Consider the following 16,640-nt stretch of genomic DNA (forward strand, 5'->3'; position numbering starts at 1 on the left):
AATGTGCTCCATACGTGGCTAAGCAAAGTTACGTATTCCTTTCATTAAGCTGCAGCCCAGCCATCTGCACTCACATGTCAGCATAATTACAAACACTAGGACCCTGTCTGGACTGGGAAGGGAGAGAAAAGAAGAGCTATGCTTAGTGTATCTGGAAGATGAAAGATTAGAGGGCAATTAAAAAATAATAAAAACAAAGTCTTTTTGAGACCTCAGATGAGAATGTTGAGAAAAATTGCAACCTACAGTGAGTTTTTTCTCAACATTGAGAAAGTGTAAAGTGCAAAATATGAAGGAAAGATGCACATATTTGCCAAAGACAAAAAAAAATCAATCTACACTCATCTTTACTGAAAGAAAAACGTATTCCCGCCACCAGTCTCAGCCACACTTTCAACTTGTCTGCAGGAATCTCTAATTTCGACAAACAAACCAAGCCACGAAAAACCATAAGTTGTGTGTGTACGCACATGTATGCATACGTGATAAGGGGCTCTTCTGAGAACGTCTTCAGTGTCTGAATTTATTGACCTGTCCCAGAGCTACATAGGTCACTCAGTCCCACGCTCCTGTTGACCCAGGTACCTTTTATAAACTATCACTTATAAGAAGGTTCCAAAACACAGAAAGATACTTTTTTAATGGAACATCTTGATTCTTTCGAAACTTCTTGAATTCTCAGACAAGCATCTCATCAAGAAACTCATGTTCTGCCCAAGAAGGCGTCAAAAAGCGGTAGCTTGACCAAACCAGCTCACAGACTTCACTGTTAATAACAAGCACTTACCGAATAGAGCACTTCACATTTTCCAAGTGCTTTACTTCACGCTGCCTGGCCTTATCTGACTCTAATGTGATATCTCCAACATCTTTTCTGAATGTCGAGTTTTAAGGACCTGAGTGAGATTCTGTCCAGATGGGTTAGGTGCTGTTTTGAGAACTGTCTGAGGAAGAAGTTGTGAAGGAAAAAGGAAAACATGGAGACTAAAGAACAATGGTCTTAGCCTTATTTTCTGGCCATAAAGCCAACATGATTACCAACTATCTACTTACCAAAGTATTCAGAGGTGGCTTAGCTGAATCCTTCAAACCCTGAAATATTTTCTTTTTGAAGAAGATGGCAGAACAAGTTATTCTATCTGGACATAACAACTTACAAGGAGGCCTTGCAAAGAAAGAACCTATCTAGGTCTTCCAGGAGAATTATGATCTGGGCAAATAAACCCAAAGCCCCATGAGCATTAGCTGTGTTGATGGTGTGTACATCCTGGGATTAGCTTGACCACACCTACAGGACTTCCTAGGAAAAACCCAATTCCTGATGCTCTGTCTAGAGGCAAACCAGATGCTCCGATTCTGGTTGGAAATTGCAGTTGGCACGATTGTACTTGCCTGACATGGATTGATACAGTCAGAAACAATCTTCATGCTACTTCCAAGAATTGTCAGTGTTCCAGGATCTAACTGGCTGGTGGACACAAACTGGTTAATTATGCAAATGCCTAGAAACTCTGATTCACCCTTCTCATGTTGGCCTCAAGGATGGAAACTCATCCGCTGTTAAGGTAAAATATGAGTCTCTCTCTTTCTGGACAATATTCAGAAGGGCATGGCTGGAGAAAAATGTGACGCAGTACTAACGTAGTTAATGGCGACACATACCAAAGTCAGACACATTTGTGTACTTGGTTGAGTTTTTCTTCCCTGCCCTTAAGAAACTTATACTCTTGAGAAAAGAAACATCTAAATCACTATAAACAAAGTACGAGAATCATAGACTATTTGAATGCATGATCTGTGAACCTTTCTACTTTTACTGGAGTCCCTGGGTGGTACAAATGGTTAACTTGCTGGGCTGCTAACCAAGAAGGTTGGTGGTTAGAGCCCACCCAGAGGTTCCTTGGAAGAAAGGCCTGGAGATCTACTTCCAAAAGAAACCAGCCACTGAAAACACTATGGATTATAGCTCTACTCTGACACATATGGGGTCACCATGAGTCAGAATTGACTCAATAGCAACTGTTAAGTTTTGTAGGAAACTGAGATTATCCTTTCTCTTCATGGAATTCATCAAATGAAAACACTCTTCACTGCATCTAAATATAAGACTTTCAAAAATTTGGAGCTTATTTTGAATTTGTCACAAGTCTTTTAGAGAAATATACCCAAAAAGAGAAATATAGGGTTCTTAATTTATTCATTTGAAATTAAAAGTGGTGGGAAGAAGATTGCATATTTTTAATTGATTGCTTCTTATAAACTACACCCAGAGTTTGTTCCCTGTACTTCCTGTCAGAAATTCAGGCCGGATTCAGAAGAGGATGTGGAACAAGGGATATCATTGCTGAGGTCAGATAGATCCTGGGTGAAAGCAGAGAATACCAGGAAGATGTTTACCTGTGTTTTATTGACTATGCAAAAGCATTAGGCTGTGTGAATCATAACAAATTATGGATAACATTGCAAAGAATAGGAATTCCAGAACACTTAATTGTGTTCGTGAGGAAGCTGTATCTAGATCAAGAGGCAGTCATTCGAACAGAACAAGCAGATACCTTGTGGTTTAAAGTCAGAAAAGGTGTGCACCAGGGTTGTATCCTTTCACTATATTCTGAGCAAATAATCCAAGAAGCTGGACGATATGAAGAAGAACAGGACACCAGGATTGGAGTAAGATTTATTAACAACGTGTTATATGCAGATGATACAAGCTTGCTTGCCAAAAGTAAAGAGGACTTGAAGCGCTTACTGATCAAAGATTACAGCCTTCAGTATGAATTACACCTCAACATAAAGAAAACAAAATCCTCACAACAGGACTAATAAGCAACATCATGACAAACAGTGAAAAGATTGAAGTTGTCAGGGATTTCATTTTACTTGGATCCACGATCAATGCCCATGGAAGAAGCAGTCAAGAAATCAAAAGACACATTGCATTAGGCAAATCTGCTGCAAAAGACCTCTTTGAAGTGTTGAAAAGCAAAGATGCCACCTTGAGGGCTAAGGAGCACCTGACCGAAGGCATGGTATTTTCAATCGCATCATATGCATGTGAAAGCTTGATAATGAATAAGGAAGAACAAAGAAGAATTGATGCCTTTGAATTGTGGTGTTGGCGAAGAATATTGACTATACCATGGAATGACAAAAGAACGAACAAATCTGTCTTGGAAGAAGTAGAGCCAGAATGCTCCTTAGAAACGAGCAAGGATGGTGAGATGTTGTCTCACATACTTTGGATGCGTTATTAGGAGGGATCAGTCGCCTGGGGAGGGACATCATGCTTGGTAAATCAGAGGGTCAGAGAAAAAGAGGAAGACCCTCAATGAGATGGATTGACACAGTGGCTGCAACAATGGGCTCAAGCATAACAACGATCATGAGGATGACATGGGACCAGGGAGTGTTTCATTTTGTTGTACATAGGGTGGCTGTGAGTCGGAACTGACTTGACAGCACTTAACAACAACTTCCTGTATGGCTTAGGATGAGATGCAAAATTAGAATGAAAATGAATCTTTCCTTAAAATACGTAGTATTCAAATTCAGAATCATACAGTGGGGGAGCTGGAAGGAATGCAGAGGATCATATAATCAATTTGCTTCCTTTTACAAATATGAGAGTGAGGCCCAGAGAGGGCAAGGGACTCCTGACTCATGACACCGCTAGTTAGTAGACCAAAACCAAACCAGTTGCTGTCAAGCTGATTCTGGCTCATGGTGACCCTATGTGTTGCAGAGTAGAACTGCACTCCATAGGGTTTTCATGGCTGTGACATTTTGAAATTGGTCCCTGGGTGGTGCAAGTGGTTTACAAAATCAGCTGCTAACCTGAAGGCTGATAGTGTGAACCGACACAGTGGCACTGTGAAAGAAAGCCTTGTCAGTCTGCTTCCATAAAGATTACAGCCAAGAAAACCCTATGGAGCAGTACTACTCTGTAACACGCCAGGTCACCATGAGTCAATAGCAACAGTTTTGTTTTGGTTTTTAATCTTTTGGAAACAATCATCAAGTCTTTCTTCCAAGGCACCTCTGGGTGGGTTCCAACTGCCAACCTTTCTGTGAGCACCCAACTGTTTATCTGTTTGTACCACCCAGGGACTACTAGCTGGTAAAACCAAGGTTAAAACTCAGGACACCTGTTCCCCGTCCGGACCCTTCCCACTTGTTATACAGCATCTTCTATCTTAAAACTCTGTGTTATACAAGTAAATTGCAAGAGAAAAGATAAGAAACCTATTGATTAAGGGAGATTTAAGAAATTACAAATCTCTTTGTTGGATCCTGGTGCAAAAAATCCAACCGCAAAAGGACCATTGGGGATATTTGAATGTTTACTGGGATAGTACTGATATTAAAGAATTATTGCTAATTTTTAAGTACAATAATGGTTTTTAATGAGTTTTACAATATTTTTTAAAGATCTGGTATGTTTTTTTTTTAAAGAGATACACACTGAAAGAATTATGGATGAAATAGTAAAAATAATATACTATACAAATTCAACTTTATTCTTTTTTCAAAGATGAGACTTTGATAAGCAAGAAAAAAAAAAAAAGAAATATTTCATTCAGAAGTCCTTGACACATAACTGAATGACTTAGAAGATGTTTTCTGCAAAGAGGATAAAAAGTATGGAAAGGAATTAATTATATAATAGAGGTCTATTTACTGAAGTTAGTCACCTTGTGTATGTTATGTCACCTGTTTGTTACAGCACCTCCCCCCACACACAAGATAAATACTCTTATTTTACAGATGAGAAAATAGAGTTCAGAGAGGTTTAGTGATTTTTCCAAGGTCGCACAGCTAGGAAGTCAACTTACAACCTCCATGTTCTTGCCACTCCACCACACTGTCATTGGAAGAAGGCCTTATTGGCCATTCTGCTAACGTTAAAGCAGAGGATGGACTGTGAGCTCACATCCTCCTTACTCTGGTTTTTCTTTTGTATTCCTAAACCCTGTGATTTTAGGGCTAACTGTCTCAGGCAGTCAAAAACAACCAGGCTTTCACTATCTGTATCTTCTCGATGATTCAGCCTTTAAAATACAGCCCAGGCCCAATATTATCTGAGAACTGATTGGGAACTTTAAAGGAGGAAAGGGATTGACATTTCTTATCTTCTGGCCTCCAGTCATATTCTGGTTCACATTACTAATGATTGCTCTTGACGGAATTGATTCAAGCTTAGCTCCTTTTCTTTCCAGCCAGCAGGACAGACAAAAACTATTAACACTGGCTCCAGAAACACAAATAGACTCCTTCCCTAGATATCATCTATCCCATAATAGTGTGTTGACCTCACTAGAGAAGGAAGAACAAATTAGGTAACCATTCAGGAACCTTTCCAAACTTAATTGACACCTCATGATTCAACATAGCCCAGACTAAATGAGAAGAAAGGAGAGAGGCAACTAGTTAGAATGCAGGATTGAATTCATTAAAGAAGCTGGGCCAGTAACTGCCTGAGAAATGGCCAAGGCTATACAATATATTGAAGTCCACCAATAGATAAAAGTACCCCATCATTATAACAAAAGAAGACTAATCTCTTAACACGGTTTTCCTGATGAAATTATAGAAACCCTGGAGGTTCTCCTCCACCTTTCTTCTCCTCATTCCTATTCCCCCAGCAAGAATCCCTCTTTCTTTAGCAACACACATTTTTTCTCCCATTTTAGCCTCATGTTACTGCTGATACCATTCTTCCAACCCCTTAGGATCAGAGAAAACACCAAGCTGGACTAGGAGCAGTCCTGTCTCTATTTGCTGAAATTCACTGTGCATTCTTTTGACAAAATATTTATTAAGTGTCTACTAGGTGCCACATATAGGGGCCCTGGTGGTTTAGTGGTAGAATTCTCAACTTCCATGGGGAAGACCCAGGTTCAATCCCGAGTCAATATGCCTCATGTACAGCCACCACCCATCTGCCTCTGGAGGCTTGTGTGTTGATATGATGCTGAACAGGTTTCAGGGTAGGTTCTAGACTAAGATGTATTAGAAAGGTCTGGTGACCTACTTCTGAAAATCAGCCAATGGAAACTGTGTTGATCACAATGGTCTGAACCACAACCGATCCTAGGGATGGTGCAGGACAGAATAGCCTTTTGTTCTGTTGTGTGTGGGGTCTCCATCAGTAGGGGCTGATTCTATGGTAGCTAACAACAATAGTGCCTTGAATAGATTGTCTTTCCAGTAAGTGAAATTTTTTAGGCAAAGGGGAGGAAAGAAAAATCTTTCCCTTGAGCAAACCTCTTTAGAGTTTTCAGAGTTGCGATCAGAAGGGTACTGGGCAAATTCCAAAGACAAGTATGAAGGTGTGCTGCACAGAAGGCTGGTTAACTGTGGTAGGAAATTCAGAGGCTCTTCCCGCCCTGCCCCCACCTGTCTCTGAGAGATAACATGGGCTGTATGAAGATGCTGTGACATCAGCCAGGCTGGCCAGGCTCTCTCACCTGCTTTTCACGTGCACACCTGCCCGAAATGCCCTCTTTCTCACTCCTCTTCCCACCTAACCAGTTGCCACCAAGTTGATTCTGACTTATGGCAACCCATGTGATTCAGAGTAGAACTGTGCTCCATAGGGTTTTCAGGGCTGTGACCTCTCAGAAGCACGTCACAAGGCCTGTCTTCTGAGGCACATTTGGGTGGATTTGAACCGCCAAACATTAGTGAGTAGCTGAGCGCTTAATTGTTTGTGCCACTCAGGGACTCCATCTTCCCACCGACAAAAAAAAAAAACAAAAGCAAAAAAACCAAACCCATTGCCGTTGAGTCGATGCCGACTCATAACGACCCTATGGGACAGAGTAGAACTGCCCCATAGAGTTTCCAAGGAGAGTGTGTGGATTCAAATTGCCGACCTTTTGGTTAGCAGCTGTAGTTCTTAAACACTATGCTACCAGGGTTTCCACTTCCCACCTAGGCCTGGGTAGCCCCTTCCTCCTTTAATACTTCCTTCAGCCATCATTCCCTGTAACTTCTTGCAAAGTAGTCTTTCTTGTCTACCAGAAGCTCTATGAGGTGCCCCTTCTGGGCTTCTTAGCACTTGGGTACATTTATTCCTTAGTAGTAGAACCCAACACTGTGTACTGATTATTTTCGTATTTATCTCTCCCACTAGACTGCAATTTCCTTGAATCTTGAGACTTCCGTGAGTCTTTCACCCTTATGCCTAAGGCAAGTAAGAAGGTTTTGAAGGACAATGCAGAGAAATAACTGATATTGTTTCACCAATAAAATTCAAAACAAAGCTTTTCTTTCTGATTCTCCCCCATTCTATTAAATAGTTCACTCAATTCCTTGATATTACAAAGTTTCCTTGCAATATTTTCATAACTAAATTAATTGACTCTATCAGCTATAAACCCCAAAAACCCATTGCCATCAAGTCGATTCTGACTCATAGCGACCCTATAGGATGGAATAGAACTGCCCCACGGGGTTTCCAAGGAATGCCTGATGGATTCCAGCCACTGACTTTTTGGTTAGCAGCTGCGCTCTTAACCACTGTGCCACTAGGGCTCCCCCCATCAGCTTTAGCAAACTTCAGATTCACACTTAACAGTATTCCCCACAAGCATGATCCTAAACTCCAGGAGAGGGTCTGCAACTATCTCTTTATGCTTCTTTGAAGATCCTGCAATTATACTGACTGTGATATCATTTGTTCAAGTTAATTACCATAGTTTTAACTCACTCAGTATGTCTATTTTCTCTATAATTGGTTCAAAGCTGTGCTTATACCTTTAGAAAAGGCTGTATTTACTTACTGATGCAGAGCCCAGATGGCACAGTGGTTAAGAGTTACCACTGCTAACCAAAGGATCAGGGGTTTGAATCCACCAACCGCTCCTTGGAAACTCCATGGTGCAGTTCTACTCTGTCCTATGGGGTCGCTATGAGTCAGAATTGACTCGACTGCAATGGATACAGGGCACTTACTCCTGCAGACCCAGGAGCCTTGACCCACTCAGGATCTTCCATGGGGCTTAACAACTTTAAAAGAAGATAGCTTAATTTGTAGCCCCACTTATTAGGTACATTTCTAATGCATATTGTCCATCCTTAAACCCGTATAAATCAGAGCAGGTGGGTAAAAATGGAATGTTTAGTAAAATAATATAAAAAGAAAGAAAGAAAGAAAGAAATTTCACCTTCCCCATTGACTTTCTACAGTTCCTGAAATTCCCAGGATTTTTTATACACTTGAAGTAGCCGGGACCCCCTGGGTGAACTGTAGATTAAATACACTATGTCACTAAACCAAATCAAACCCATTGCCGTCAAGTCAATTCCTATTCACGGTGACCCCCTGTGTTACCGAGCAGAACTGCTTCACAGGGTTTTCTTGGCTGTAACCATTACGGAAGCAGATCTCCAGGTCTTTCTTCCGTGGTGCCACTGGGTCAGTTTGAACCACCAAACTTTAGGAGCTCAAATCATTTGCTCCACTCAGGGTCACTAGCTGCTTTTCTAAAATAAAATAAAAATCAGATCTGTACCAGACCCCTACAGGGGTAAGTCTATGTTACCTCATTTGTATACCAGGGCAAGTTTCATCTTTGCCGCCAGCTTAGTCTTAGATACACCTTTACTTCTCATGGAAGTTAAGTAGAGGCTGTGAATTTGGTACCAAAACTAGTCAATGTTAATGAATAAAAATAATAATAGTCGTATTGGTTGCTTTCTATGGTTATGAGAACTTTTTGGGAATCATAATAATAACCCATTTTCATTTCAGAATACTTCCATCTCTTTCTAAAATGCAATATTTACTCTAAAAATCAAACTTGTTTGGAGAAAATTGAAAGCCTCTGAAAATAACATGAATTATCAAACGAAGTCTAAAATTCAAAGTTGAAGATCACTGATAAAATAAGACCTTCGATTGACTCAACTCTTTCCTTTTCCACTAAAGATTTCCACCCGTACAGCACACTCAGACAGCACAGCTCTGGATATGCCAGCGGAGAGAAATTTTGTGATATCACCCACTCATTGAGCCAATGTTTGGATTGTCTCTTTAAATATTTAAAAATATTATGAGATCTGTTTTGAGGTTTAATGAGCAATAGTCTTAAAAATCTAAGTAAATAAATGAGCAATAGCTTTCTACAAGGGTGGCAAAGTTGATGGTGGCTTAATACTTCCCTAAACATTAAGAAAGGGCTATTTTCTATGATTAAAATTCTTCTTCCATGAAGTAAATTATATTTTTGGTAAACCAGTATTAGAATCAATGAGTAGATTTGCTTTCGACACAACCCAGTGGTTTCACCACAAATTTGGGTCCTTGGTGGTTGCTTGTTATTTGACTCTTCTCTGTACCAAAATTTTAGAGAAAAATAAGTTAGGGAAAAGTTGCTTCTAATCACCTCTCTGTCCAGTCACTGAAACCAGTTTCATCTCACTTCATCTTAGCTGTGTAGAACTGAAAAGGATATTTGGAAACCCTTGGTTAAAGGATATGGCTGCTAACCAAAAGGTCCACAGTTTGAATGCACCAGGCGCTCCTTGGAAACTCTATGGGGCAATTCTACTCTGTCCTATAGGGCTGATAACTTAACTTTCATTTATTAAATAAGAACATGGAGTTCTAGGGAAATGAGGTAACTTGTTCAGTGTCACAAATTTAGATGACAAAAATCAGTGTGCTCCTTATTCCTTACCCAGTGCTCTTTCCACTATAACAAATGACAGCATGTTAATCATATTTTTGTAAACTGAATTCTATTTCCAATGCAATAGGGAAATTGCAATTTAACTCTTTAGCAGAGCTTTTCATTAAAACCAACTTGTTTTGTGACACAGATTTGTTGGCTGAATTTGTTTTAGAATGAATTTTTAAATATCTGTGTGTCTAGGCATCAAGGCATATCGGTGCTCCTTTTTTAATTTGGACAGAAGTCATGGGGAGGTGGGGAGTCTGTGATGGTGAGGGAGGTGGACAGAGTGTCCAGGAAGGGAAAGCAGGTTTCGAAGCATTTATTCAAGTATCACTTTTCCCTTAGAATAGACCACCTTTCATCCTTGTTCCTTTATCCTTTCCATGAGTATGTGCTAATATCAGCACGGCTCAAAATTCCACTTCTCCAAAGCACTCCTCATGGGTAGCATTGCAATTGGAAATATGACTCTATTTGCAATGGCAACATATCATGAAAAAAACATATGTAGTAGAATAATTAGTAGAATAATACACATAACTGCAGGAAGCTGCCAAATTCCAGAACATTCGAACTGCCGACCTTTTGGTTAGCAGCTGAGATCTTAACCACTGTGCCACCAGGACTCCTCAGGATTGCTCACCAAACCCAAAACTCATTGCCATCAAGCCAATTCTGACTGATCGCAACCCTACAGGACAGAGTAGAGGTGCCCCATAGAGTTTCCAGGGACCGCCTGCAGACCTTCAAACTGCAGACCTTTTAGTTAGCAGCTAAACTCTTAACCATTATGCCACCAGGATTGCTCACTCACTGCGTTGCTGTCGAGTCGACTCTGACTCATAGAGAACCTATAGGACAGAGCAGAACTGCCCCATAACGTTTCCAAGGAGTGCCTGGTGGATTTGAACTGCCGACCTTTTTGATTATTGCTCGCTAGTACAATCTAAATAGTACCTTTACTGTTATTAGTTTCTTTTATGATAATCTTTAAATAATCTGTGCTTTGGATGGCACGGAGTGAGTGCAGGCTTTATTTTCAGCCACTAGACAGTATTGCTGGAAACAAAAACTCCTATACTACAATGCTATCTCTATAAAAATCATTTTTAGTTTATTTGTAGGGTGGAAGTCATCAAAAAGGAGGCCTGAGCTGGTAAGAGACTGCAGAAGTCATAGACGGCCCGTTAAGCAACGCTCTCATCTAAGATAACATCATAGGTGCCTTAAGGGATGGAGTTAGGCTGCACAAATGCTACCTTTTTATTTTTCCTTAAATAATGGAGGATAGAACCAAATTTAATCAAATCCATCCCTTAAGAAATGTCCCTACTTCTCTGCATCAGGTAGGATTGTTGGATTAAATTTTCTAGCAAGTCAATACTTGCTCTTTTTCTACTTACTTAAAACCTAGATACCTTGACTCCCTCCAGAATATTGTCCAGCCTAAGGACAACCAGGAAGCTTGAGAGGTATAGCTCCTAAGAAAGAATAAACCAAAACAAAACAAACAAAAAAACCCACTACCATCCGTTTGTCTCATATCAACACTATAGGACAGAGTGGAACTGCCCTATAGGGTTTCCAAGGCTGCATTAATTCATTCACTCTTCGTAACTAGACTATGAGGTAAATACTCTTAGTATCTCCATTTTACAGATACGGAAACTGAGAAACGGAGAGGTTAAATAAATTGCCCAACATCGCACAGATAGTAAGTAGGAACCAGGATTCATACCCAGGCGGTTTGACTTTAGATTCCACGTACTTAACCATGCATATTTTACTCATAACAAACTCCTATAAAATAAGCACCTCCTTGGAAGAAATGATGTTGTGGATATTAAAAGGTGTGTGAAATATCCCATGTCATATCAGGCTTCTGGTTTGGAACTTACAGAATCACTGCTAAAGTCCATCTCTGCATTGTTAACAGAGAAGAGACAACTCCCAACCTAGAATCAAGTACCTGTTCTACCTCAGTTTAGCTGCAAACTACAGTGGCCCCTGTTGGTATCCTCCCCTGAGTAAAGGCTCTCTGTATCTCCAACTCTTAAGCCAAAAGAACTTGGTTTCTCACCTTTCCAGGCATGAGTGGGGCAAAGCTGCAAGTCCTTTGCACATTTTGGCAAGTGGCTTCGCTCCTCAGCTTTGGGCACAGATTCTTAACAGCACGGCAAGTCTTTGAAAGCTCCCAAACTGCCTGGGACAGCCTTTCCATCTGAGGACTATATAGAGGCTCTTTCCCAGCCCTCTGTCGCTCTTTGGACCAATCAAGAGCCTTAGAGGAAATTACAGGCGAGGGAGCAGCAGCAGTCCTGTCTGCGGTGGAGGCTGGAATTCTTTCTCTGCTGCAGGAGCTGCTTCAGCATTAGGCTTCCCACTGCTCTTATCAGCACACTCCTTTCCTTCTTTGCCAGGCCAGGGTTAGGCCCCAAGCCACACATGGGTCATTCCTGTTTCACACGTCATCTCTGGCCAACCACAGGGAAGATGTGGGTTTTGCTATGAAGCGGTGTGCCCTGGGCTGTTTAGGATCTGGCAAAGTCACGTGCTGTTAGGGCTGCAAGGGTCCTGAGAGGTGGTTCGGTTCAACTGTTCTTCACAGCTGAGGAGATGGAGATTTGGAGATGTCCAGTAAACATTACATTGGTGCCACCACAGGCCAGACACTCAGCTGAATGCTCAGATTCAAAGAAGAAAGTAGCACTCCTGCTCTCAAGATCCCAGAACCTATCAGGTCAATACCACATGAGCAAGTGAGTGATGGAGGCAGGCCCAGGATGTTGTGAGTCTCCGGGGGTACCAAGACTGACCTCAGTGATGGAAGACAAAAAATGCCGTACACGATTCTATCCACTAGATATTGCCCCCCTTCCCCCAAACTCTTCTAATTCTGTTGAGAGTCTTCTGATTATTCTTTATTTCAATGACTGGAACAAGGTGGCACCCAGCTCTGGGCTAGGTTAGTCCCGTGAGTCGGGGACTGACTCGGCAGCAGTTAACAACAATCACCCAAGGATTATTTCCACCCAAATTTACCTGAATTGTGTCTCACCCTGCCAGAATCCTGGGTATTGATAAATTCCTAATATATAAATGCAAATGCCTATGGGGGAAGCATGATTACAAGCTAAAAATAAGCAGCATTACATAACCTGTAAGGCAATCTCTGAACTTGGAAATAAAAATCATTCTCATAATTTTCCTTGTTATCTGATATCATTTGTTTTAAATGATTCCCTCCCTTTTTATCAGTTGACCAAGATCTATTATTGGCTATAAAATCAATGTATCGTATTACGACTGATAAATTAAATAAGGGGAATAGGCAAATATCGAAGAACATTGCATGTAGAAAGCTAAGTATTGTTTTTTGAAATTTTGTCTCACTTATCAATATGAACATATTCATAGGGTGATTACATAAACTGTATTTGTAACTATAGGTCATAATCAAAAAGGTTTGAAAGCCACCGTTCTGTGCCATTAAAAAAACAAACAAAGAAACAAGGAACACTTTCATATTAATTTTTTGATACCCAGCACTTGGCAAGTCAGGCACATAGACACAGATATCATTTGAAGTAAACGCTGCTGTCCAAGTCTTGCCAAGTAAATACCAGCAAATCAATTCATCGCCATTTCTTAGAGATATGAACACTGTTGCTGTTCAACTCATTATTGGCTATTGAGTCTAAGAGTGGGATTATAAAACCAGCAGAGGAGACTCCTTCGGCAAGTACCTAAATCACTGTTTGGTGCCTGTCTTAGGCTGGGTTCTCTAGAGAAGCAAAACCAGTGAAGGGTGTATGTATATTATATATATATGTACAGAGAGAGAAGAGAAATATCAAGGAAATAGTTCACATGGTTATAGAGGCTGGAAAGTCCCAAGTCTGTGGGTCAGGCATTAGGCTGGAGGCTTCTCCTGACTCGTAGCTACAGGGGCTGAGGAATGGAAGATTGACAGGTCAGAGGGCAGGTTGCTGGCTTAAATCCCCAAAACGTGAGATCAGATGTTGACAAGCAGAATGCAGGACACAGAGCAGAGCAAAAGCCAGTAAGCTTTGCCAGAAAGTCCACATATATTCGATGCAGGCCACACCCCCAAGGGAACTTCCTTTCAGCTAATTGGCTGCTTATAGCAGGTTTCGTCATGGAGGTGATTATAGTATATCAGCTCTTATCATGCGGGTAATTGCATGATTACATAACTGCCAAATTACATTATAACTGCCGAACCACTGAGAATCATGGCGCAGCCAAGCTGACACACAACCTTAACCATTACACTGCCCAACAGGCCTTGGGAGGTAAATAATATGGAAATCTCAATTAAAGACATGCAATGAAAGGTGATGTTTGGGCCATGGCTGATGGTAGAAGCAAATTTCTGACTGTCCCAACTCTAAGAAGAATAAAAATTATCTCAATCATACTAAAAGATGGAATAGAACCTACAACTCAATACATACTAAAATACAATACATACTAAATCCAACATATATTGGTTTTTAAAAAAAAAACTTCTCAAGGATGGGAGAGCCAAAGAACACGTAAAAGGGCATGCTCGTATAAAATAAATTTGTTTTTTTTTTTCCAAAATAAGTTGAACTATTTTTTTATCTGCTTTTCCTCTTGAGCACCCCTCAAAATGATAGAAATGTCTGAAAATATATAAACCTATTACAATAAGGAAAAAGGGAAACAGGCAATCCAATTCTGAGTCATTTAAACCTCTTTGTGGAAGAGGAAAAGAGGTGGTTAGGAGTAGTAACTAATGGAGGAATTCAAGGGACACTCCAAGGAGGTATCCATCTGCCCTGCAGGATGCCACAGATGTTCCTACTACAAAATGCTAGATAACATTACAGAGGAAAGGAGTTCTCTAAGGGCTGGAAACAGAGGGAGTAATTGAAAATTTTTATCAGATGAAATCATGGACCCTCCAGTCTCCCCCAAACCTCCCCAGCTGCTCTGATTTATTTTTTTAAGTAAAATATGTGTAACACATTGCCATCAAGTCAATTCTGAGTCATAGCGACCTTATAGCAACCCTATAAGACAGAGTATAACTGCCTTGTAGTGTTTTCAATGCGGTAATCTTTTTTTTTTAATCATTTTTTAAAATTGTGCTTTAAGTGAAAGTTTACAAATCAAGTCAGCCTCTCATACAAAAACTTATATACACCTTGCTATGTACTCCTAGTTGCTCTCCCCCTAATGAGATAGCACACTCCTCTTCTCCACCCTGTATTCCCCATGTCCATTCATCCAGCTCCTGTTCCCCTCTGTCTTCTCGTCTTGCCTCCAGATGGGAGCTGCGCAATTAGTCTCATGTGTCTTCTTGAACCAAGAAGCTCGCTTCTCACCAGTATCGTTTTCTGTCTTATAGTCCAGTCCAATTCCTGCCTGAAGAGTTGGCTTTGGGAATGGTCCCAGTTTGGGGCTAACAAAAGGTTGGGGGACCATGACCTCCAGGGTCACTCTAGTCTCAGTCAGACCATTAAGTCTGTTTGTTTTGTTCTGTTTTACAAGAATTTGAGGTCTACATCCCACTGTTCTCGTGCTCCCTCAGGAATTCTCTGTTGTGTTCCCTGTCAGGGCAGTCATCTGTTGTAGCTGGGCACCATCTAGTTCTTCCAGTCTCAGGCTGGTGTAGTCTCTGGTTTATGTGGCCCTTTCTGTCTCTTGGGCTCATATTTACCTTGTGTCTTTGGTGTTCTTCATTCTCCTTTGCTGCAGGTGGGTTGAGACCAGTTGATGCATCTCAGATGGCTGCTTGCTAGCTTTTAAGATCCCAGACACCCCTCACCAAAGTGGGATGCAGGATGTTTTCTTAATATATTTTGTTATGACAACTGACCTAGATGTCCCTTGAAACCATAGTCCCCAGACCCCCATCCCTGCTACTCTGGCCTTCGAAGTATTCGGTTGTATTCAGGAAACTTCTTTGCTTTTGGTTTAGGCTAGTTGTGCTGACCCCTCCTATATTGTGTGTTCTCTTTCCCTTCAGCTAAAATACTTCATGTCTACTATCTAATTAGGGATTGCCCCTCTCCCTCCCTCCCTACCCTCATAGCCATCAAAGAATATTTTCTCCTGTGTTTAAACTATTTCTTGAGTTCTTATAATAGTGGTCTCATGCAATATTTGCCCTTTTGAAACTGACTAATTTCATTCAGCATAATGCCTTCCAGATTGCTCCATGTTATGAGATGTTTCACAGATTCATCATTGTTCTTAATCGTTGCGTAGCATTCCATTATATGAATATACCATAGTTTATTTATCCATACATCTGTTGATGGGCACCTTGGTTGCCTCCACCTTTTTGCTATCGTAAACAGTGCTGCAGTGAATATGGGTGTGCATATATCTGTTTGTGTGAAGGCTCTTATTTCTCTAGGATATATTCCAAGGAGTGGGATTGTTGGATCATATGGTAGTTCTATTTCTAGCTTTTTAAGGGAGTGCCAAATCAATTTCCAAAGTGGTTGTACCACTTTACATTCCTACCAGCAGTGTATAAGTGTTCCAGTCTCTCTACAACCTCTCCAACATTTATTCCTTTGTGTTTTTTGGATTAATGCCAGTCAAAGCTATATTCTTTAAGGAAGCAGACTCTCATGTCTTTCTCCCATGGAGCAGCTGGTGGGGTCTAACTGCTGAGTGAGTGCTTTAGCCACTGTACCACCAGGGCTCCTTAAACCATGTATAAATGCCTTTATTTTAATTATTATTGGCAACACATTTATTGAGAGGTATTTTACAACCAGCAATTGCACACCCACAGGGAGAGCTTCGGTCAAGGGCCTTTGGGACTGTGTATACGTCAGTGACAGGCACTCAGCCCACTCTTCAAGCTCCCTTACTGCTGCAGTGTCACCCTGAGGCCGGTTATTGATGTGCAGCATAAAAGGAGGAAAAGTCTTCACCTTGTTTGTTGCTTGACTT

The 16,640-nt window shown here is 40.9% G+C and overlaps 1 protein-coding gene across 1 annotated transcript in view; it reads right to left on the reverse strand.

Annotated features, from left to right (window-relative positions):
* The window catches only part of RGS5 (regulator of G protein signaling 5), an 87,868-nt gene extending 75,989 nt beyond the window's left edge, over window positions 1–11,879 (reverse strand). The window contains exon 1 of the mRNA XM_003415209.3: window positions 11,761–11,879. Coding sequence (XP_003415257.1) covers window positions 11,761–11,804 — 44 coding nt within the window. The 5' untranslated portion in view covers window positions 11,805–11,879. The remainder of the gene's footprint in view (window positions 1–11,760) is intronic.
* Between the last annotated feature and the right edge of the window lie 4,761 nt (window positions 11,880–16,640).

The sequence above is a fragment of the Loxodonta africana genome, chromosome 3 (genome assembly GCF_030014295.1).
Source record: "Loxodonta africana isolate mLoxAfr1 chromosome 3, mLoxAfr1.hap2, whole genome shotgun sequence".
NCBI classification, from domain to species: Eukaryota; Metazoa; Chordata; class Mammalia; order Proboscidea; family Elephantidae; genus Loxodonta; species Loxodonta africana.